Source organism: Syngnathoides biaculeatus, chromosome 14 (genome assembly GCF_019802595.1).
Source record: "Syngnathoides biaculeatus isolate LvHL_M chromosome 14, ASM1980259v1, whole genome shotgun sequence".
Classification (NCBI taxonomy): Eukaryota; Metazoa; Chordata; class Actinopteri; order Syngnathiformes; family Syngnathidae; genus Syngnathoides; species Syngnathoides biaculeatus.
Window position 1 is genome coordinate 5,980,909 of NC_084653.1, and position 25,408 is coordinate 6,006,316.

The window sequence follows — 25,408 nt, forward strand, 5'->3', positions numbered from 1 at the left end:
TTATTCTTCCCATTTCACTTTATTTGTCAGTCGTTTTTGAATTCCGGGTTTTAACATTCAAGTCTTAATTTGTTGTCCAATTATAGCAGACCAGAGCATGAATTATCCTTAGAAATGACACAAATTGATAAACTCAACATTCATAAGTCTTAAAATGGCAGCTTCTTCTCCAATAATAGATTTGATAGCGCTATTTAAAAAAAAAAAAAAGTGACGTTAGTAATCAATTTCAGATGTTCAGGCAGAGAATTCCAGAATTTCATGCCTTTCACAGAGAAGGCTGTCCGAGCAAATGATGTTTTGTTATTATACAATGTTTTGCTGCAACTCCACTGTGTCTTTATCCATTCTCTGAAAGGTGGGGGAGCAAGACCATTTGAGCTTTGAAAAGTTTAAATTTTGGGAAAAATATATTTAGAAAAACTCAAGATATTGTATTCGTTTAAAAATAATTCCTGTAAGGCTCGCTTGAGGTGTCTTCGTACTTTTAATACGATACAGCTTGCAAGCAAGCAACAAAATGTTACATAGTCTAGCAAGCTAGTGCTAGCAGTAGTGGTTGTGTGTGAACATGATGATCAGAATGGATCGTTCCAACTATATTATAAGAAGAAAATGAGGCGGGGGAATGTGTGTTGATGGTTCCCTTTGCTGAGAACAGGGGAGGATGTTCGTGTAAGGCTTGCTTGAGGCATGTTCACTTACTTTTTATACAATACGACTTGATAGCAGCATAGGTGCCACAGTAATTATAAACCTTCAAACAACTGTTACTTTAACACATGGCACTGCAACACAGGAATATATTATCTCTACTCTGTGGATTCAATAGGTATTACTCAGTTATCTGAATGGAACAAGCCAAAATTCACAACAACATTTAGGGACACTCCCTGCTTCTTCTTCTTGCTTTAAATTACACAGTATCTCTTCAAGTTGACCTCATTACTGCCCAGCACATGGTATGGTACTAAAAGCACGCAACTCTCCATTTAATAATGCAGCAATAATGTTTATCAGTCCAACTCCTGGAACATTATAAATGCCTGCCCTCATCCTTAGTTAAGTAAAAAACTCATTACTTAATTACTATTTGTAAAATACGGTATTCTCACAAATGGGCAGTTTTTAATCTTCTATCATTTTGCATACCTTCTTATGTAGCTCCGTCAGAAGCCACCAGCAGGGCGCAGTAACAGACAGCAGTCAGCAGGGAGCAGTGGTGACACTGGTGGGGGTAGCAGTGTGCGTGGCGGAGGGGGAAGCAGCGGGGCAAGCAGCAGCAGCAGCAGTACCAGAGCCTCCCCGGCCAGCACCATCAGAGTGACCCCTGGGCAACAAGGGAGGCCGGCGCTCGTGTCTAACTTCAGCCTGGACGACATCACAGCCCAGCTTGAGAAGGTACGTTTGTTAGTATATCTCTTTGAAGTGTTTTCGAAAAAAAAAAAAAAACGTTAACCACTATGTATTTATGAAAAAGTCGAATACAGGCATCACCCCTGGATCTCATTCAACTTACTTCTGAGAAGCATAAATGTGAAGCTCTTGAAGTAAGGTTATTTTTGAACGAGCTGTTCCAATTAATTCTCTTTCCATTTTAATGTGTTGCCTCCCTTAAGGATGTTAAATAATGACTTGGACTTATTGTGTGATGGGAGATAATTAGCCAAGCCACAAGATATTATTTCATTCTATTTAATTAGTCAGAAAAGTATTTATGATAAATAATATCTACAGTGCCTTTTGAAAATATTAGGTCCCCTTCAACTTTTCAATCTTTCGACGCATTTCAGCCTTCAAACCCAGGCATATGATTTTTCCGTTTATAGGCAGAATTCCATCTTTTTAAATTGCTTAGATGACAAAAATATTTTCCTTTTTTCTGCAATATTCTGACCGTAACCCGTGCCAAAATCCACACTCGTTCATTTTTCGATTTGACATTTGAAAGCAAGGTGGAAAAATTGATACACGTCCGTTGATTGGTCAAATGTGTTCCTCCTGACCAATGAAAACGCTTTTTGTATACGAGGCAGTTTATGGGGCCATTTGCAAGTGAACATGATGGTGGTGCTCGAGTGGAAAGACGCCTCTCGAGTGGAAGAAATTGATAAATATGTCAAAAATACGTTCCAATGGAATTTGGATGGAACAAGAAATCGTTGATACAGTTGGAAAGAAGGAAGTTACCACTCTGTTAAGCGACTTCATTCTCAAAATCGTTTGACCTAGTAAAGAGGTTTCAGGCATTGGAAGTTCACACGAAGCGGCAAAAACAGGTCAAGCAACTGGAAGCAAGGAAAACAAACTTTTCCATAGCTGGTACATTTGGATGTCAACCCAAGTCCAACAAACCTTACGGACTTCATCCCTTGTTTACGTCCACTACTACCAGTATTGAGAGGCAAGATCCACCGAAACAACTAACCCCAGTTGCAGACAGGGTAATCAATAACGAGGTGGGAGTTCAAAAGCAATTACTTGGAAAAATGGTTGTATTATTTACTGATAACAAAACATGACTTTAATAATTGTTGTCAAATTCATGTGTTTCAATCATTTACAAAAACAAGAAATTAAAACGTTTTTGAATGGATACGATCTACAAGCTATGAAAGCACTTGCATGCCATGACACCAATCTGAATTAAATTTATTTTCGCTTGTAGTAGTTTACTTAGTTGAATTGGTATTTGAATTTGTAATTTTTTGGGGGAAAGGTATGCACCTAAACAATGAACGAACATATTGTGTACTTTTTGAAAACAGAATAGCATTTAGTTATAGTATAGTAGTATGTACTACATATATTTAATTCATAATAAAATTTATAAAACATGCACGTTGGTGACCATCCTTTGATCATGCTTGCCAGCCCCCAGAACCCCGGCTATTTTTCAGTCTTTTTTCATTCAGTCAGTCAAATCACATGCCTGCAAACATAAAGATACAAACTTATTTTTTTTTTTTTGTCAAGAATCAACAACAATAAGTAGGACACAATCGTGAAGTGGAATGAATTTTATTGGATATTTTAAACTTTTTTAACACACAAAAACCTGAAAAGTGGGGCATGCATTATTATTCGGCCCCCTTGCATTAATACTTTGTAGCGCCACTTTTTGCTGCAATTAGAGCTGCAAGTGACATGGGGTATGTCAGTTTTGCAGTTTTGAGAGACTGAAATTCTTGCTCATTCTACCTTGCAAAACAGCTCGAGCTCAGGTTTTCTTACAGAATGGTCCTGTATTTGGCTCCATTCATCTTCCCATCTATTTTTACCATCTTCCCTGTCCCTGGTGAAGAAAAGCAGGCCCAAACCATGAGGCTGCCACCACCATGTTTGACAGTGGGGATGGTGTGTTCAGGGTGATGAGCTGTGTTGCTTTTACGCCAAACATATCGTTTTGTATTATAGCCAAAAAGTTAAATTTTTGTTTCATCTGACCAGAACACCTTCTTCCACGTCTTTGGTGTGTCTCCCAGGTAGCTTGTGGCAAACTTTAAACAAGACCTTTTATGGCTATCTTTGAGAAATGGCTTTCTTCTTGCCACTCTTTCATATAGGCCAGATTTTTGCAGTGTACGACTGATTGTTGTCCGATAGACAGACTCTCCCACCTCAGCTGCAGTTCATCCAGAGTGATCATGGGCCTCTTAGCTGCATCTCTGATCATTCTTCTTCTTGTTCGAGGTGAAAGTTTAGAGTGACGGCCGGGTCTTGGTAGATTTGCAGTGGTCTGGTACTCCTTCCATTTAAATATGATTTCTTGCACAGTGCTCCTTGAGATGTTTAAAGCTTGGGAAATCTTTTTGTATCCAAATTGTGATTGCACACTGGTGGATTCTATTTATCCTCATCAGTCAACATTGGATCATTCAGAGATCCTCACTGAACTTCTGGAGTGAGTTTGCTATACTGAAAGTTTAGGGGCAGTCTTTCTGGTGGCTGTCCTGGCCACCCAAATCGAGGCATCCGGCTGAGCAGGTTAGGAGTTCAGCCAGGACGGCAAGCAGCAAGGTCCCCACGGGGCGATTCGGGTAGACGTCCTTGAGGAGGAACCCAAAGGCGAAGCAGGAACCAGACTGGAGCAGGCAACGGCAGAGGATTGGTCGAGGCTAAGACTAGGTCGGGAGGCGGTCAGGGATTGGTCGCCGCTGAGTTTTGGTCGTGAGGCGGCTGGGGATTGGTCGCCGCCGACGCTAGGGTCGGGAGCCGTGGCGTGGTTGTCAGACGGCCTTGTATCTGTCGCCCTTGATGCCTGGTCAACAGGCAGCTGCGAACTGGTCACCGTCGAAGCAGGAGAGGGAGGCGGCCGCTATCAAGACGGGCGTGAGGAGGCCGCGGGGTGGTCACCGCCGAGACAGGGGCGTGAGGTGGCCATATATAAGTCGCCGTCGAGACAGGAATGCGGGACTGTAGACTGCCTCTCGCTGCTGAGACAGGAACGTGAGGCAGCTTCGTGCCGGTCGCTGTCGTGACAGGAGCCTGAGGCGGCCGCGTGCCGGTCACCGTCGAGACAGGAGCGTGATGTGGCCGAGGATGGGTTACCGGCGAAGCAGGAGTGGGTTGCGGCTGTGGGCAAGTCTCAGTTTAGACAGTAATGTGAGACGGCAGAATATCTGTTGCCGCCGGCACCGGAATGAAGGGGACCGTGCTGTCGTTGTTGCCGGGGCGGGAACCTGAGGCAGCCGACGAGCCTTCGCAGCCACTGGGACAGGAACATGCGGCGGCCAGCTCGCTGGGACAGGAACGTGAGGCGGCCGACAAGCCTTCGCCACCTGGATAGGAACATGCGGCAGTCGATGAGCATGGGATTTGGAGGGTGGGGCCTGGAGAACCGCAGTCCGCAGAACACTGTGTTGTTGCTCTTTCGGTTTCTTACTTGGCACACCTGATCTGGGCGCTTTCCCATGAATAAGAGTCTGCAGCTTTATCCGGAATCCGACTGGCTTCTCCTCTGGCTCGGAGTCAGAGTTCCCGGTAGGAGACTGCAGAAACTGGGGGGCATGAATTTATTGTTCTTGGGAACAGAATGGAACGACGGGAATTTTATAGTCCTCTCCCTTTTCACTGGAGGAAAGTAGTTTGTCTCATCTTTATCTGAATCCTCTCCATCATCTGTACTTAAGTCCTCTGCAAATTGGAGGTGCTATGGCAGTCTTGTCTTCGTTCGCCAAGTCTGCTATTTTACTTCGACGCTCGCCCGGAAGTCTGTTGCCACCTTGACGTAGGTGTGGCGCGGCAGCGGGTCTGTTGCCACCAGCGACGTGAGCTAGGTTCGGAAACGGCTCGGCAGCTACTGTGGCAGTCGCGTGATTTGCCAGGAAGACTGTTGCCACCGCAACATGGGCATGGCAGCAGGTCTGTTGCTATCGTGACGTGAACGTGGTGCGGCAGCGGGTCAGTCACGACCGTGACGTGGGTTTGGCTCGGTAGCGTGTCCGTTGCTACTGCGCCGTGAGTGTGATTCACCAGGAGATGTGCCGCCAACGTGACATGAGCTTGGGTCGGCAGCGACTCTGTGGCTACTGCAACGTGGACTTGGCCCACCGCGACGTTGACTTGGCTCGGTAGCGGGTCGGTTGCCACCGCGATGTGGATCTGGCTCTTTAGTTACCGCGGCGAGCGTGGGTCAGCAGCGAGTCTGTTACAACCGCGACGTGGGCGTAGCTTGGCCGGTAATCTAATTCCCGCCAAACCTGGCCCGTGAGGACCTTAAGTCCGTCCTTCTGCCATTATATTTCTACCCTCATTTTGCAATAGATGACCTCGTAATCCTCGAGTTGCTGCACCTCAGGAGTTGCGGACCCCTCCTCCTTCTGGGCTGGAGGCTTCACCATCAGCTCCGGGTCCGCTGGCATGGTCGTTGTCGGCGAGGCATGGATAGACCATGGCGGTGTCTTGGTCGCCGTGCAGTGGAAGGCACAAGGGGGCACCCTGCTTCGCCGTCTCCTCTGGCCGTCATGCGGAGGACCTGGATAGATAGCCAAGCGGCTTCCCCAAAAAGGATTGGAGGACAAGGACTTGGACCTACAGGGCAAAGGCATTCGGGAGCTGGAGGCGTGGGGCGGAGACACAAACAGACTGGGACTGATCACAAGGGGAGGAAATTCACAGTCAATGTCCAAATCACAGTCAGGCAGCCGGTCATATAAATTTAGGTCTTCCTTAAAGTCCAAAAATTTCGAGTCCAAAAGGATATGCAGTGGTGAACAGGTCGTGGTTGGCACGTAATCATGATTCACGGGAGGTGCAGGTGACCAGGCAGGTGCGGACGATATAACGGAGCCCACCCGAATAGAAGATGCGTGGTCCTTGGGTGGGCAGCGTCCCTGGCAACGTGCCCGGCGATTCCTCGCCTTTCCCGCTGGATCCTGTTCTGGCCAATTCGTTCTGTCACGAACCTCCGGTGCAGGGGTTTGAGCCAAATGCAGGACTTCGAGGCAGAGGCATAATGTTCAATGTGGTTTATTCCGGAAACTGGGTCATACACAGTGTCGCATTTCGACAAAACAGAGGCACATAAATGCTAGGATAGACGGGATCCAAAAGACATACAGCAATGTCCGATGACTCTGGGGCAAACTAACAAACTCAACAGGACAGGATCAAACGAAAGGACACAGAATCGCTGTGACTAGGGTTACTCTAACTTATGCGTTGAAGCGGAGAGTCCCACAGGCAGTGAATGCAACTCACTAACAAAAGCAACGAACTGGCAAATGCCTGGAGCGGTGGCCAGGCCATGCCCCTCTTGGCCGTGGTCCAGCTTTCCTCATGACAATCAGTAAATTGTAAACTATTTTTGAAAATGCCGCACAATTCTTCTCTCGCTCAGACATTCCAATGAGCCTGGCTGCAAAACTGACCAATCAGCGTATACCACGTCAGCAGTGCTTGCTGATCTGACCTCATTCGTAGTGGATATGGTTTCACTGCACAGACAACCTCCACTATCTGGCATTGTGTGGCCGATTTTTGTGAAAAATAATTACAAACACATCAAACAAAACAAAAAAAAATATCTAATATACAATGTTCAAGCCTATGCGTTTGAGCCAGAATACACACAGTCGGAACTTGACATGTTGGACAGGGGAAGTGACACAGCACAACAACACTGAGATTTTTCAGACAGGCTCATTTCGAAAGACTGGTGTTTATTTTCGCTTTGTGACCTAATGCCAACTGTGGCAGAATCCCAATGTCGTGAGTTCGAAAAGGTCAAACCAAAAATGGAGCGTATCGGAATGAACGTAGATCCCGATCAACATGTCTGGATCACTTCCTCAGATAGATATGAAGTTGTTTGTTTGGACGAAGATGTGTTACATATCACTACATAACACCCATCATATAGTATCTTGTTGCTCATACCGGCACTTGGGTCTATAGCTAGGCGACTAATAACCAGTAATAGTGATGTTGGCTTCTTTTATCGGCTACATAAATCGTGTACTAAAACAATGTACTTCTACTCTTCGGCGTTTCGTTTGTCTGTTGATCGATAGTTCTCTTACAGCTGACAGTTTTTTATGTTTAAAAATAGTAGGAGAGGTGTCCACTGTTAGTGTTTTCTTCTGTTTGGTGTAAAGATATGGTGCGATGGAAAATTTAGGGTTCTGTTGCAGAAACCATTCTTCGAAGTGATCACTGCAGATGTGTGCAGATTTTCCTGGTTGATACGTAATCTGGTTTTAGGGCAGAAACCATCCGGTTGTATGCCGCTCTTTTGTTGGTTTTTTCCATAATAACAATAAATAAATACGGAACTGGTTCTGGCAATCCTAAATTGCTATGTGCTATAGCTATATGCTGATGAACGAGCCTCAACTGTGACAGCCTCAGGTTTATCCTGTCAGGTTTACCCCATGGGAGGTTCAAGAACGACAAATTTGGGTGCGATTTCTTAGTTTTGTTTCAGTTAGGTGCACAACATGTCAGCATTTTGGCCTAGCAGGAAAGATTTGTCAGGAATGCTAAGCACCACTGACGTCATGGAGCGCGGTCAAGGACGTTTCTTCCAGGTCTGGCTATGAAAGATGGCAGATATCGAGCTAGGTATTACGTGGATTTTAAATTTGGTCTTTATTTTCAATTCCCCACCTTTTTTTTCTATTAATGTCCAAAATCCTTGTAGTAATAATATTACTTCACATTGGAGGACTTATTGTACATAGACATTTTGGACGAAGTCCTCCTTTAGTGTGTATTCACTTTGTAACATTTTATTTGGTTGTGTACCGTATTATTTAATTTAGTTATTTTTTTCAAAAATCCTCATCTTAAATAATTAATAATTGAGAATAAATGACAATGAGTAGGATTTAAGAATGGCTACCTCGCAGAAAGACAATAACATTTATCCTGGGTGTCAGTTGTAAGACCAAGTCCAAGCTCATGAAGCAGCTTAGTTTCTTTGTCTATGTAATTATTTTTATTTAATTAATTACCATCCAATGCGTTATGTTCACTAATGCTAACTGTGATTGCTCCTGTGAGACATCATTATTTACCATCGCTGTCTTCTCATCAGGCGTCAATGAGCATGGACGAAGCCGCCCGTCAGAGCTCCTCCCACTCGCTTAGCTTGGCATCTTCTACGTCAGCCTCGGTACGGGGCCCAGTGTCCGGTCAACAGCAGCATCGCCGCACAGGATCCGTTGGCACAGTCAGTGAGCATGAGGTAAACGTTGATGCTAATGATTCCTTCCTTCCTTCCTTGCTTCCTTCGTTCCTTCCTTCCTTCCGATTGAATTTATATAACATGTACTGGAGGAAAATACATACATAGTAGGGGTCAAACTAAATATATACATGTTGGGATTGTATTATCTTTTAAGATGCTTTAGAGTCGTATCAGTACAACAGGATCTAATTTCACTATTGGGACTGTCTAGTGTCAGACCCTTGAAAAAAAAATGGACATAATTTGCCATGTCAGCTTTTCATGAGAGGCACATTTATTCAACTATTTCATTTATTTAATTAATTTCCTTCCTCAGTGGATATAAAATCGTTAGACAGCCCTCTTCAAATACCTATTTTCTTTGTGCTATTCTTTAAAAGAAAATGAGACAAGACAATTACAGCACCATTTCTACCATTGTAACCTAAAACCTGTACATTTCACTTTAAAAAAAAATCTTTCAGAGAGGGAAAGTACAAATAAACAACTAAGTTAGTCATTGCACAAGTATGCACTCTCTCTGATAAGTGGCATTCGTAATGGACCAATCACATTCAGTCTCATGCTAAATGTAAAGCACCCCCCCTCAGCACACAATTGCTACCTTTTAAAGTGTCTCCGATTAAACATTACCAACATCGTTTAATTGACTTGAACTCAACCTTTATTACATTTTAGTTGACTACAAAAAAACTTGTACAACCCCAACAATACAGTATATAAAAGACACTTGTTTTTCTGGGGACATTTATATATATATATATATATACACACACACACACACACACACACACACAGTAACAAAATAAGTATTTGAACACCCTGCTATATTGCAAGTTCTCCCACTTTGAAATCATGGAGGGGTCTGAAATTTTCATCATAGCTGCAAGTTCACTGTGAGAGAGATAATCTAAAAAGAAAAATCCAGAAATCACAATAACGATTTATTTGTGTGATACAGCTGTAAATAAGTATTTGAACACCTAAGAAAACTAATGTTAAGATTTAGTACAGTAGCCTTTGTTTGCAATTACAGAAGTCAAACGTTTCCTGTAGTTGTTCACCAGGTTTGCACACACTACAAGAGGAAATTTGGCCTACTCCTCTACACAGATCTTCTCTAGATCAGACAGGTTTCTGGGCTGTCGCTGAGAAACACGGAGTTTCAGCTCCCTCCAAAGATTTTCTATTGGGTTTAGGTCTGGACACTGCCTAGGCCACACCAGAACCTTCATATGCTTCTTACAGAGCCGCACCTTGGTTTTCCTGGCTGTGTGCTTCAGGTCATTGTCATGTTGAATGAGCTAGCCACGACCCATCTTCAAGCCTCTGACTGAGAGAAAGAGGTTGTTCCTTAAAATCTCACAATACATGGCCGCGGGCATCCTCTCCTTAATACAGTGCAGTCGTCCTGTCCCATGTGCAGAAAAAAGCCCCAAAAGCATGATGCTACCACCCCTATGATTGACAGTAGGGATGGTGTTCTTGGGATGGAACTCATCATTCGTCTTCCTCCAAACACAGTTAGTGGAATTATGACCAAAAAGTTCAATTTTGGTCTCATTTGACCGCAAAACTTTCTCCCATGAGTCCTCTGAATCAGCCAAATGGTCATTGGCAAACTTAAGTCGGGCATTGACATGTGCTGGTTTAAGCAGGGGAACCTTCCGTGCCATGCATGATTTCAAACCATGACGTCTTAGTGTATTACCAGCAGTCACTTTGGAAATGGTGGTCCCAGCTCTTTTCAGGTCATTGACCAAGTCCTGTTGTGCAGTCCTGGGCTGATTCCTCACCTTTCTCAGGATCATTGAGACCCCACGAGGTGATATGTTGCATGGGGCTCCACTCCGATTCACATTGGGCGTCATGTTTAGCTTCTTCCAGTTTCTAATTGTTCCAACAGTGGACCTTTTTTCACAAAGCTGCTTGGCAATTTCTCCATAGCCCTTTCCAGCCGTGTGGAGTTGTACGATTTTGTCTGTGCTGTCCATAGACAGCTCTTTGGTCTTGGCCATGTTACAAGTTTGAGTCTTACTGATTGTATGGGGCGGACAAATGTCTTTATGCAGCTAACGACCTCAAACAGGTGCATCTGATTCAGGAAAATACATGGAGTGGAGGTGGACTTTTAAAGGCAGACTAACAGGTCTTTGAGCTTTGCTAGCTGATAGACAAATGTTCAAATACTTATTTGCAGCTGTTTCACATAAATAAATCATTAAAAAAAAATCATTGTGATTTCTGGATTTTTCTTTTATTATCTCTCACAGTGGACATCCACCTACAATGAAAATTTCAGACCCTTCCTTGATTTCTAAGTGGGAGAACTTACAATATAGCAGGGTGTTCAAATACTTTTCTTCACTGTAAATATCCTATAAATCCTCACGGCCCTCATCTTACAAGTTATGAAGTTACTCACGTTCAATGTTATTTCAACAGCACGGTTTGATCACAAACACGTCTCATTGTTAGCCAGCTAAGCTAAGGTGGTCTGGGCCTATAAGCAAGTTCAAATTGACTTGCCCAACTTCCTACTAAGTACTCACGGTCCTCGTTGTAAATGAAACGTAGGTTTTGCCTGTTGTGTAAATACTAACATTTTATGATTACCTCCTCAGCAAATATTTGATTACATACGTTGGTTGATGTTATCGAGCTAGGCTAGGCAAGGCCGCGGAGCTTCTACACGAACGAATACAGTTCCAATTTGGATACTAAGATTACACAGACCGTGGTTTTAGCCCACTGAAGCAGAGTTCATATGCGGCCCTAAAAGTCCCTAAAAAACCCTAAATTTCTGAGGGTCCATTTAGAGGCCCCTAAAAGTCCTTAAAATTCACAGAAAACCGGTCAAGCCCTTAAAAAGGCCTTAAATTTAAAAAAATCAAAGGGAGGACCGCTACCGCCAAATTTCTCCCTAAAAAAATTAATCCGTCTGGTGTCCAAAACAGCCGGAAATTGCCAAGGGAAGTCACTCTGTGTTCACAACCTTTTTCTTATAGTCGCCATCTTGTTGATATTCCATTGTTTGTTTTTGTGAGTAGGCATTTCACTTCGTCTTCGAAGCGTAGTTCTTTGATCAATCCAATAAGAATACTTGTATCATGGAGAAGTGCATTTTTCAAGATGCTTGGGTTGAAAGTAAAGAGTTTGGGAGCTGGGTTCATCGAGATCCAAAAGATTGGCACATGTTCTACTGTCATCTGTGCAAACAGAGTTACCAGAAAAACAGAAGACACGCTGATTTGGCAAAGACTGTCTCATCTTCTGTTTAGTATGAATCTGTTTCTGTCAAAATATCAAGATAGTGAAGCATCGACTTCAGGCAGTAGTAGGGATCAACCAAGCACCAGTACTGGCGGTGCATGTGCATCTACAGTTGACATATCTACACTTATTGAGAAGGCTGACAGGCTGTGTGGGGAGGCAGAAGAAAAGAGGAATGCACTCAGGCAGAGCAAAGGACAAGAGAGCCACCTTGGCACCTCTGCAGCAACAAAAGAGGAGGCACTGGGTAGGCTCAAGGAGCTAGAGTAGGGGTGCTGAGACAGACATCACTGGAAGACATTTGTTAATATGTGTATATAGCTGCAATTGTAGTTAGAATCTGTTTTTCTGTAGACTGTTATGTGAAGTAATTATGTGAAGACATTGACAATGGTCATGAGAACTACCACAAGGGGCGACAGGTGTTCACTGTGACAGGTCTCGAGGTACAGGAACCTTTGATGAACCAATAATGGTTGATGGCACCATTGAGTCTTTTTTCCTTATTCTTCCTTATTCTTGATTTGCCACGATGGCCCTAAATTTCTCGTGTCGGCCCCTAAGAATGCCCCTAAAATTCCCTTAAATTGTTTTGGTCAGAGTGAGTGTGAACCCTGTGAAGTCATCACCGTGGGTGTCCCATGTCAAGTATTCACAACATTCAGTCCAAATTCAGCAGGATTAATTTATTGTATGGTCTGTCAGGTCGAAGCCTCCTTGATTTGTTGTCACCAGTTCGGGAACTGAATATATCTCATCTATCCATTTTCTTTGCCCCTTATCCTCACGAGGGTCGCGGAGAGTGCTGGAGCCGAGCCCAGCTGTCAACGGTCAGGAGGCATAGTACACCCTGAACTGGTTGCCAGCAAATCACAGGGCACATACAGACGAACAACCATTCCCACTCACAATCACACCTATGGGCAATTTAGAGTGTCCAACTAATGTTGCATGTTTTGGGGATGTGGGAGGAAACAGGAGTGCTCGGAGAAAACCCATGCAGGCCCGGGGAGAACATGCAAACTTCACACAGGCGGGGCCGGGATCGAGCCCGGGTCATCAGAACTGTGAGGCCAATGCTTTACCAGCTGACCCACCGTTCCGCCAGATATAGATATATATATATATTTTCCAGGATCCTTACAAATGCAGGTACTGGGAAATAAGAAGCGATAATGATTTTATTAGTATTAGCATAGCATTTCTCTGGCTGCCACCGGGACAATTACCAAACGGTTAACCCTTTCATTCTTTATATTTGTTTACCGTATTTTGCGGACTATGAGTCTTTTTTTTTTTTTTTTAGAGTTTGGTCAGGGGTGCGACTTTTTCTCCAGAGTGACTTGTATGTGAAATTATTAACACATTATTACATCTATTCATTCATTTTTCGAGTTGCTCATCAGTTATTTTCACACTGACAGCCACAAGAGGGCGGTATAGGCCCTTTAGGCTGATGACGGATGGAGAGCACAGCTTCCGGGTGAATCTGCCATGCAACTCTCCGGGAAGTAATTGAATGGCTCAAGTATGGGCTTCCGTGACAACCAAAACCATCATGTCAGGATTCATAAAGGCTGGAATAGGCTTGTTGTAACTGCCACTGACGATGAGTCCGACGTAAGCGATGTAGAAGAGTAAGCGCCACATCTTCTACCTCTGTAGTTAGCAGACTTGATAAAAAGTGACATCGAGGATGAAGATTTCAGTGGATTTTAGTTACCGGGTATTTGGAGTGACATGGATGGTTTTGGTAAACTTCTTAGTATATTTATGCTATAGTTATCAGAATAACTCTTATGTTTTGTTAAGATACCAGGCATGTTCTCAGTTGTCATGTAACGTAAGCATAGGGTTCTTGAAAAAAAAATCATTTTAAATTCTTCATCATTAAAATTCTCAATGATGTCTTTTTTTTTGTTGGATTTTATCAAATACATTTCGACCAAAAATGCGACGTATACCCCAATGCGACTTGTTAGATTTATTATTTTATCATGCATTTGTTTATATCATCCTTGCCCGAATCATTCTCCTTCCGAGCGGCTGTGTGACCTGAAGTGTGACCCAGCAACATCTTTGGGGGGGAATGCAACCCTTTGCTGACTTCAAAGCAGGTGCTCATCAACACCATAAGCATGCTGTAAATCAGAAAACTGCTGGTTTATAAGGACAATGCTGCAGCTTTGAATAAATGTTTACTTTCGTATTTGTCTTTGTGTTGGTATTGCCATCTGTTCCTCCATTTGTTTTGTAATCTTGTGACCCTTTTTTTTAAGAAACTAATAAAAAGGGGGGACACCGGTAAGGCTGACTCAGAACATGGTTTGGAGTTCCAGCTGGTCAGTCAAACCCATTTCTCCTCATGACCCAAATTGAAGACCTCTCTTGTTCCTTCATTTGCATAATTCATCCAGCAGTTAGGTTTAAATCTAACACTTATATATGTTTTGTCCTACTTTTTGTCCTACTTTTTTAATGATATGGCTGGTGCGACATGTACTCTGGAGCGGCTTGTAGTTCAGAAAATACGATATTTATTTTTAATTTTAAAAAACAGGGTCTGAGAATCTTTCACAATGTTAGGACATCCTATTTCCAGGCCAGTATCGCACAGGCCAGTACAGGATTTGTGTTTGCTTCCCATATCTGATGTGTTCATATTTAGACAGGAAACTAGTTAAGTGAATTAACAGCTGTAAATTGCAGCAACATAAATCAGTTCATTTAGCCTCTCTTGATTTCATATAATCAACGCAATTCTCAATGACTAATAATTGGATGATGTGATTACCGAGTAATGATACAGTAACTCCCTTGTAGGTACGATCTGTTGTCCACTCGTCTCGGTCCTCCATCACATCAGCCTCAGGAACGTCCGTCAACTCTGCCTCCTCAATGGACTCCCTGGACAACGTTAATGTCAGCAACTCTGACAGTCATCCCGCTTTAGCCCCACATCCTGCCAATGGCACTAGCCAGAAGGATAACACAGAGGTAAAGGAGTACTCTACCATCCAAGTTCAACCCATCCCGTATTTTGCCTAGGGTGCTATTTTAGCTCGCTGGGCCCCAATGAGGTTCTGCCATAGACACCTGTTGTCTGCTCAGGATTAAACTGAGCCTGCTTTTATTTTTGAAGAGATTATATTTGGACTATCAAATAAAATCATAGAGTTTAAGACCTAATATCCAGGGAGTGTATGTTTTCAAGGATTGCAATCAGTCTGCATTAAAATTTGTATTTTAACGAAAACCTCAGCAGATGATCATCCAGCTGCTCACTGGAATGATAGGGTTATCCAACAGATCAGTGACAAACATAACATTATCATCCATCACTATTATTAGTATCAATACAAAAATATATTTTTGAAGAAATATGCTGGTAGGATGCTCATGGTCCTTAAATATGCACAGTCTTGATATTTTGTTTAAGCCCCTTATGTAACAAAACCTTGGGCCGGAAAATAGACACACCTACATACAGAACACACACACACACTCCTAATTGTGTGTGCGTGCATATGACCTAAATATTAGTAGCGTATGCTAATGCTCTTGATAAAATGATTTCTAGCGATTGATGCACACAAGATTTAGAAAGATGCAGAAGATCAAAAATAGAAATATATCTGTAATGTGTATGTATGTGTGTGTAATGTCTGTATACATTTTAAATATTTTTTTATTAACATTTACTATTTGCAGTTGTAGGTTTCTCCTAAATTCCAAAATGCCCTTGTAATATGTAATATGTTTCACTCTTACAACATGGTAAGGAAGCTAACATTTGCAGCTCATATGATGGAGCAAGCGATTACATTTTTCAGATACTTTTATCTATGAATTGTGATTAGTACATACTCAAACGTTTCATCCAACGGTGAGTGTGAGTGGTTTGGAGAGACTACAGGAAGCACCTGACATTTAGTTTAAGGCATCTATTGTAGAAGAGGCCTTTCTTTGCCTGCCTCGCATCAATATATCAACTGGTGGCCATGTAAAGCTTTGAGCCACTGTTTTAAAAAGAATATTTAATTTAGTCTGCCAAAGTGATGCTGCCATACAGAACTCGTTCAAGTTAGCCTTGCAAGTCAAAGCAAAAACTTGACTGCTCGTATCACTCATATCTCAAGGCACCACTGAACTGCTACTGTGTATGTGTAGTATTTCCCCTACCGCGGGTTTCCTTGCTTTTGCCGTTATCTGCTTCACCAAACTTTCTGCGAATACCAGACACCTCAATCATTCAACACAACTTTCTTTTCTGTGTGTGTTCTTCAAGCACTCCTATCTGGACAGGGAAACCTCTCTGATTCTGAGAAACATAGCAGGGAAACCTTCACACCTGCTGACCAAGGTGACCACCACCTTCAATTTCTCACAACTCACTCACCTCTCCATGCCTTTTGTATTCTTTCCTGCCCTTTTCCTTTCCTTTTGCATGCAGTTTCAGACAAAATGTTCCTTTCAGGATTATTCCCACTTTGCATGCCTTTCTTCTCCTTCTCTGATTTCAAAACAAACTTGATTGTGTATTCTCAAAGATGCAATCACACAAGTTGACTTAATGGAGAGAATCAAGCAGTAGACAGTGATGTAGAAAAAGTATTGACCCCCTTCCTGATTTTAGGTTTTTTTTTTTGCATATCTATCACAAAGAAATGTTTCAAATTATCAAAACAGTTTTAATATTACCTGGACAACCCAAGGAAATACAAAATCCAGTTTTCAAATGATTATTCAGCATATTAAGGCACAAAAAAAAAATCCAAACCCCTCTGACCCTATGTGGAAAAAGTAATTGCCCCCAGAATCAAACAACGGGTTGTGCCACCCTTGGCAGCAATAACTGAACTCAAGAATTTGTGCTAACTGGTGATTAGTCTTTCAGATCACACTGGAGGAATTTTGTCCCACTCTTCTTTCCAAAATTGTTTCAACTGCACCATATTGGAGGGTTTTCTAGCTGGAACAGGCCATTTAAGGTTAAGGTCACCACAGCATCTCAATTGGATTTAAATCTGAACCTTGACTTGGCCACTCCAAAGCATTTTTTTTTCTTTTTTTAGCCATTCAGATGTGTGTGTTTCAGATTGTTGTCCTGATGCATGATCCAAGAGCGTTTGAGTTTGAGGCCGCAAACTGATAGCCAGACGTTCTCCTTCAGGATTTTCTGGTACACAGCAGAAGTCATTGTTCCATCAATCACAGCAAGTTGTCCTGGTCCTGAGGTAGAAAAGCAGCCCCAGACCATCAGACTGCCACCACCATGCTTCGTTTTTATCAAGTGCTGTGCCATTTTTTCACGTATCGGGCGGCAAACATTAAAAAAAAGTTCAATTTTTGACTCGTCAGTCTACAGAATGTTTCTCCAAAAGTCTTTAGGATAATCAAGATATTTTTTTGGCAAATGTGAGACAAGCTTTTGGATTCGTTGCTGACAGCAGGGGTTTTCACCTGGGAACTCTGCCACGAATGCCGTTGTCTTTCTTATGGTAGACATGAAAACTGACCTTAACTGAGGCCAGCGAGGCGTGCAGGTCTTTAAATGTTGTTAGGGGTTCTTTTGCAACCTCCTGGATGAGTTGTTTTTGCTTTTTTGTAGTAATTTTAGTTTGTTGTCCACTCTTGGGAAGATTTGTGGATAATCTGACAGTGGTTCATTGGAGCCTTTTCCAGACTGATGGATTTCACTTTTTTTTTTTTTTTTCCCTCATTTCTTCTTAAATTTCTTTGGATCGTTGCATGATGCATTAGTTCTTGAGATCTTGGAGCCTACTTCACGCTCGCTTGATTCAACAAATACTGTGTAGTGATAATCAGGTTGAGGTGTGGCTTGTGATATTGAACTCACCTTTCCCAAATTTGTGATGAGTCACAATGTCTTTGTGCAAAATCAGATTAGCATTTGAAAACTGCATTTTGTATTTCCTTGGGTTGTCTCTGAGTGATATTAAAATTGGTTGATTCGAAACCTTTGTGTGATAGATATACAAGAAAAAACCTGAAATCAGGAAGGTGTTGAATACTTTTTTACGGCACTGTGACTCTAATGTAATGCTACATGCTAAAGTTCAAGCTCCAATAATGTTTCAACCTCAGATATTTTGCGTGAGTTTAGAAGCTTACAGGAACTTTCTATAGAGCTTCCATTGTATAGGTCTTTTTCTGCAAGACGTTTTATTTGAGATCATGGACGGAAACGTAATAATATTATGGCATCTACTTAAGGTGTCCATACAGTCAGCATCCCTTATTCCTCTCACTTTTTTTCCAACCTTGAGTTTAACAGCACCAAATGTCAGGCAGAGTTTGTCTTTGATAAGAGCTAAACACTCTTGCGTTCTTATGTGATTGTGCTTTAAGGAAGCCCAAGATAGATTAGTAAAATGTTTGGGAGAATGTTTGCCGTCAATTTTTTTTTTCATGTATTCTCGCAGGCAAGGCCAGGTAAGTGAAGGTCAACGATTCTGTGTCTGCTGTCATCAAGTATTACGGTATCCTATTATAGCAAGGTTTGGAATAAATCAGAATAATATGAAAATGTTAAAATCACAATGAGAACCTGGAACTTGCCTGTGATATTTCATCTTCCCAAAGTCTTTTTCAAAGGTTTTACAACCATGAATGATTCAATAAATAAAAGGATGAGTTGACAAAGCCCATGTAGGAATCTGTACTGACATACCTCATGGTTGTTTTCCTTCTGTAACAAAGTATTACAGCAATCAATTATAATAGAACAAGCCTACTCAGATGTATCTAATCTAAGTCTTTTCAGACATCATTGCCTAAAAAGAAAAAAACATTCAGTCTTTGAATATAAGCGACGGTTATGCTTCAGAATACGGACTAGTTTAATTAAGGTCTTCTGCTGCTGATGTCAGCAGGCTCGTGTAGGTTTCCACCAAAATGGTTGTGGTTGGGGGGCAAAATCTGGCTAAAAATCAAATGAAATCAGAAAATAATCCTAAAATTACGACTAAATCAGATTATGTGTCCGTGTGTGGATGAGGGGAATTTACCTCAAATCTAAACATGGCTCACTTTGGGTTGTACATGTTGTACTGAGCAGCCAGGACAGAGACCTTTTTTCTGTTGTTGTTAAATAACATAACCAGATGGGAATGAATAATAGATTTAAATGAGTTACAAAAATAACGTCAGTTGTTAATAAATTTGTCAAAAAATGCAACCTGAATGTCATTGACATTTTACAGCAGAAAAGGAAAGAAATCATTGTCAAATATGAGAAAGTGGTAGTGTTATGGGAAAAGTGTATGTCTATTCATTGTGTATTAGCAATGTTACTGTGGAAGATGGCCAGTTACAGTCACAAGGCTCAGATGAACGGTGTTAGCTAACACAGATCAATGCCGTTCATAAGAACAAAATGCCAATTCATTGTGCTTGTTTAAAGCAGATCAAGATTGATGTTGTGCTCCAGGGGAAACTGGCTTGCTCACGTTTGCTGTCCTGTCCCATCACCATCACAGTTTTATCTTTTGGCATTCTTTAGATAAAATAGATAAATGTCTCTGTCAATGTTTAGACACTCGCCTGCTCTCAATTTAAGATGCAGGCATCTTAACAGTGAATGGTAAGGCGCCCCCCCCAACCCATTTGTGTGATTGTGTGTTGGCCAAGTGCACGGAGGCTCGGTTAATCCTCTTTACTGGTGAGAGGAGTGATTGCTCTACCCATCGTAGGAAAACACGTGCATGCACATAGCAGTTGACTGGCATTAGGCGTCTCCTTGGGGTTTTGAGCTTTGGCTGTGAAGTCCTGTTCTGCAATATTTCCACAAACTGATCTCCCTCTTGTGGTTTACTTCACATAATCACTTTGGCCTCACTGATCCAAGTCATTTACTTACTTCCTCATCATTGATGGACCCTGTAGATTTTTATCACCTGTGTCATTTTAGCATCAGACATCTGTCCAGGCCTTGTGGCTTCAAATTTAGCGAATCTCTGCAGATTAATGTTAAACTTTTTAGAACCATTTACCTCTGAATAGCTGCTATAAGATTTGAAGTCAGCTTTATTGAGACTACGTAACCTGCTTTTGCATCTTTCCCTCTTACAAGAAGGTTATAAATTAGCATTGTCTCATACATTCCTATATTTTTTTTGGGGGGGGGTGGGGGTGCATGGGACATGGATTGATGATAAATGTTTTTGTGTGCATCTAAAATAAAATTTTGTAGAAAAATCCAATTTTTTTATTAACAGGGAAATATTTAGATAATGGTATGTCTATCCATTGTTATAATATTTTTTAGCATATTTTGCCCTTTCGAACCGATTTCAATTGTAATTTCCACTTTTGGGGTGGGGAGGCTGTGAAATGACAATTCTCGTAATGAAAATAATTTTTTTAATGCCGATATTGAGGGTATTTCTAATGTCTTTTTGTGGAACTCATACTCATTGAACTCAATGAACCCTTTTAATTAATAAGAGCCGGTAAAGTGTACTAAAGTAAACTAGATTTTAAGCACATTTATGCCTTTGCTTTTTAATTTAGGTTTTATCTGGATCTTTTCTGATCTTTTAATTTTAGATCCAAGATTGGTCCTAGATTTGAGTGTTTGCACCGCTAAGAACCTTTAGAGTCAGTGCAGATTATTTGCAGTTTTATTTATGCATCGTTGATTAAACTCAGGCGGCACGGTGGCACAGCTGGAGAACGTTGGTCTCAGTTTTGAGGACCGGGGTTCAATCCCTACCAGTTTGTGTGGAGTTTGCATTTTCTCTCGGTGCCTGTGTGGGGGGTTTCTCCTGCACTCTGGTTTCATCTCACATCCCAAAAACATGCATTGATTGGATACTCTAAATTGCCCCTAGGTCTGATTGTGAGTACGACTGTTGTTTGTCTGTTTCTGTGTGCCCTGCGATTGGCTGGCAACCTGTTTAGGGTGTACCCTGCCTCCTCCCCAATGACTGCTAGGATTGGCTCCAGCACTCCTGCGACCCTCGTGAGGATAAGCGCCTCAGAAAAGGGATGGATGGACGGATGATTAAGCTCAAAGTGTAATATCTGCACTCATTAGAGCTTGCAGACAGCTATATAAGTGTGTTACATCTCATACAGCACACTGTTTTTATGTCAGTGTAATTGTACCTTAGCATTACACTACTACAGTCCACATCCGCACATGCAAATGCTGGCCCACTTGTGCTTCCTCCATTCAAATCGCATCACTCAGCTGCTGCATTTTCTCATCTTGCTCAAAAGGGACATTGGACCTTGTGACTTCAAAGCAGTAATATGAATCTAACTTAGAGAATTACTAATGTGGGTCAAGTGCATATCTAAAGGGAGGGAAAGGGTGTTTGTGTGATAAGTTTGCAGTGACGACAACTTCAAAACTTCAATTAAATCTTATCTGGTATTTGACTTCCGGTATCCCTGTCAGATGACATAAAATGCATATGCTAGCAAATCACATAAAATACTATTACTTAACTGACATTTTTAACATCTCAAAAAGAGTTCATTGTTGTCTGCATTATAATTATTCAGGTTTTTTTTTTAGCTGGGATCTAACATTTAATCCAAATACTATAATTTAAATAATTGTTTTCAGCGAACAGCTGGGGTGGTTGCATAATAGTTTTTGTCAAACTAAATCCCCAGGATTCATTATGTAAAACAGTGTTCACTGTATCTCATTTGCTAATGCTAATTGTTAGTGTTGAATTATTTTACCATGAAAATAATTCTAATATTACATACATCTTGCATTTATGACCCTCCCCCCATATCTTCAGAGGAATTATGCTATGTAATAAGTAATGATTTTAGAGTGAAATGAGGGGTTAGTGGGAATATAGACTCAATGGCCACAATATGTATTATGTTTGGATTATTATTTTATGGTATCTGTCTAATTTGTTTTGACCACATCACATTGTACAATTTGTTTTTTTATGTATTTATTTGGATTTGCTTTCATTTTGCCTTGTTTTACTCCACTATGCACACCCAGGTGAGCAATGCAAAATATAATCTGTTCTCAAATTCCATAACTCAATAAATAAAAGACCTAGATACTGTATAGCTGCGTAATCAGGGTCGGCGGAAGAATATTAGCAGTCGGGGGCCCATTTTTTCGGGAGCACTTTTTACCACCTGATGACCACTCGTTGACGCGGACAATCAAAATGTTTCCATGCCTAAAAAAATGTATAGTGGTCCGAGTAAAGGGGCGCATCAAACTGAGGGTCAAAAGTGTGGGTACCTGCCACCTCTGAACAGAATTAATCATTTAAACTAAACTAATGGGGATTATGAGATAATTCCTTCATTTTAAATTTACACACCCAGGGAACTGTTTCTTGACCAATAGTTGTTCCAGCACAGACATAAGGTTGTATATGTGTTTATTTAAAAAAAACAACGCACAGTATTAAAGGTACTTTCAATTGCAAAAAAAAAAAAAAAATTGCCCCTCCAACCAACTGACCTGAATCTGCCCCTTTTCGCTTGCTCTCACTTTCTCTCTTGCGCGCTCTCTCTCACTTTCTCACTCTCACTCTTGCTCTCCGTCTCTCTCGCACTCACTCTTGCTCTCGCTCTTCCTCTTGCTCTCACCCTCTCATGCTCTAACTCATTCACGGGATAGGGTTGCATCTTTTCTTTTGCTTTCCATCTGGAAAGCCACCTCTATAGCCAGCCGTCATTTGAGCTCCTTTTGAGGCTTTATCTTCTTGCCGCTGTTGAGCAACAGGGATTTTTCCAACCTGACATAGAGAGGTTGATCTTGTTTCTTCTTGTTTCTTCGGGCTTTTTTTCGGCTTCCAGGTGTTATGTGCTTTTTTTTTTTATACCGTACACCTTTCCTATTTGATTTTGTGAATGTTTTAAAGAAAAAGTAATGTTGTTTCTTTGATCATAAATGATATAATATTGTGGGGGGGGCAAGGTTGCCATGACAACACATGAAGAGCTTTTATCTCGCCAAGCTCCTGAGGCTTTCATGCCACTCGATTGTGCTGATGAAGCCGAAGTGATTCGGATGGATATGTTGTGACACAACTTTGAAATACCCTGGAAAAACTGCGGTGCAGTTTTCTGGAGATTTTTTTTTTTTTTTTTTCACTTGTCCAGCATGATTGGATGCTAACACAGACACAGAATCGTTGACTGAAAACCAACCAAAACAATGAATTCCTGCTGGAAAAGTCAGGTAAAGTTCAGCTTAGGCATTTTGGTCTTTGTTGAAGTCACTTGTTTACAGCGATTGACCGTGGATGTGGATGTGCGTGCGTGCGTGCATGCAGGAGGAGCAGGCTGCCAAGTTGAAGGCGGACAATATCAGAGTCGCTCTAGAGAAGATAAAGGAGGCCCAGGTGAAAAAGGTAAGGTTCTCTCTTTGGCACCTGCTGGTCACAACATTATGTACACAATCCATTTAGTTTTAATACAAATATTCTGCCTTACAAAGATAGTGGCCCATAGGGAGCTAGCCTTGGTCCCAAACCACCAATAATGAGTGTATGAATAATTGGCATCCCCTTCAAAAATTTGAATTGCTTTTAGAAGCCACACGGTAGGGGCAAAGCACTACCTTTTCCCAAAGCCGGTGGAAATGAAGTGTGGACACTCTTTGGATATACTGCACTTCTTCGCATTCATTGAATCACACCACCTGCTATAAGGATGCCATGTTGTCACTATTCCCAGCATAGCATTGCATCAGCTTGATGCAGTTTGGGGTTTTTGAATTTGATTTTTGGCAATGTTTGGGCAAAATAGTTGGTTGTTGACCAGTTGTTTGATTGTTCAACACGTCCCAGAGAAGTCTAGATGCATCATGATTAACATTTGTTTCTGTGAAGACATCCCTAAGATATGGTTAATACCGGAAATAGTCAATTGCATTGTTTTGGTTTGCAGAGGTGAGGTTAAGTCAAGCTGGATAATATAATATGCCACCTTCTCCTGTCCCTGTCCAGAATGTTTTCTACAGCTTTGCTTTCGTCTAAATGAAACTCCTTAATTTACTTCAACATTGTTTTTTGTGGTGGCACAGTGGAAGCTCTTAACACTGGTTAGTGCTTCTGCCTCATAGTTCTAAGGACCGGGGTTCAAATCCTCACCCCATCTGTGTGGAGTTCCCATGTTCTTCCTGTGCCTGTTTTTTTTTTTTCTTTCATTTATTTTTTTTTTCACGTACACCATTTTTTCTCCGGGCACTCCGGTTTCTTCCCACATCCCCCAAAACATGCATTGATTGGAGACTCTAAATTGTCCTTTTGTGTGATTGTGAGTGTATTATTATTATTTTTGTGAGTGTCATATGTTTCTATGTGCCCTGTGATTGACTGCCAACCAGTTCAGCGTGTACCCTGCCTCCAGCCTGAAGATAGCTGGGATAGGCTCCAGCACTCCCGCGACCCTTGTGAGGATAAGCGGCTCAGATAATGGACGGATGGATGTAAATGAAACTCCTTAACTCACTTCAATATCTTTCCTTTGCACAAAGATGCCACCAGATGACACCAAAATAGTACTTTTTGTATTTTATGTCTCAAGGTCAGGCAATTACAAAAGCCAAAAAAAGATCAAATATATACAATTATTAATATTAATTATTGCTTTGATCAACAGTGAATGAAGAGGGGTTTTTAATGTAAATATCAAAGGATAGGTTAAAAATAAAATCAACAAATACTTTTGGAATGCGTGACCATAAATATGTGGGGGTTAACTATAATGTGCAGTTTTGAGAGCTACTATTTATTGAACAATATATTATGTTGGTTGCACTATGAAGTCATTTTGTTTTGGCCTTCAGGTACCAATTAGACAATCATACTTTATGGTGCGTGCATGTGTACCCGTGTTTCTGGCACGTGTGCAGCCAACCGGGCTATGTGGGTCAGGTCAGTGATGCACAAGTAGAAAAAGCGCTGGTCGATGACATCTGGGATCACTAATACACACATAATACACTCTGCATAATGACCATTAGAAATGAAATCCCATTCCCACAGAGAGAGTAAGAGTAAAGATGGATTGTTTGGACATGCACACACACACACACGACACACAGACTGAACTCCTGCTACCTGAATTATTTGTTTATTTGTGTTTAATTACATTGTATTATGTTTATCCAGTTTAGGAAAATACCAGCAAACGTCACCTCTAATGTAAAAAAAGGGGTGAACTGTTGCCCTTGTAAAAACTGTATTAGTTGTACAGGCTATATTTTAAGTAAGAATTTATTATCATAATTCATCTTCCATTAAGTGTAAAAATACATTAATCAGTTTACACTGACTGGCAACCAGTAATGGGTGGGGTCCGCCTGTCCCCCGAAGGGAGCTGGGATAGGCTCCAGCACTCCCACGACCCTTGTGAGGATAGATGGCTTGGATAATGGATGGATGGACATGGAACGATAAAACTAAATTCAAGACAAAT

The 25,408-nt window shown here is 41.6% G+C and overlaps 1 protein-coding gene across 8 annotated transcripts in view; it reads left to right on the forward strand.

Annotated features, from left to right (window-relative positions):
• Positions 1 to 25,408, forward strand: part of raph1a (Ras association (RalGDS/AF-6) and pleckstrin homology domains 1a) — an 85,821-nt gene that overhangs the window by 47,380 nt on the left and 13,033 nt on the right. For 7 of the 8 annotated variants that reach the window (XM_061840859.1, XM_061840863.1, XM_061840858.1 and 4 more), the window contains 5 exons: positions 1,165 to 1,401; positions 8,540 to 8,689; positions 14,789 to 14,962; positions 16,254 to 16,328; positions 23,260 to 23,337. In XM_061840859.1, the coding sequence (XP_061696843.1) occupies positions 1,165 to 1,401; positions 8,540 to 8,689; positions 14,789 to 14,962; positions 16,254 to 16,328; positions 23,260 to 23,337 (714 nt within the window). The remainder of the gene's footprint in view (positions 1 to 1,164; positions 1,402 to 8,539; positions 8,690 to 14,788; positions 14,963 to 16,253; positions 16,329 to 23,259; positions 23,338 to 25,408) is intronic. The other variant, XM_061840857.1, reaches the window with a different exon arrangement.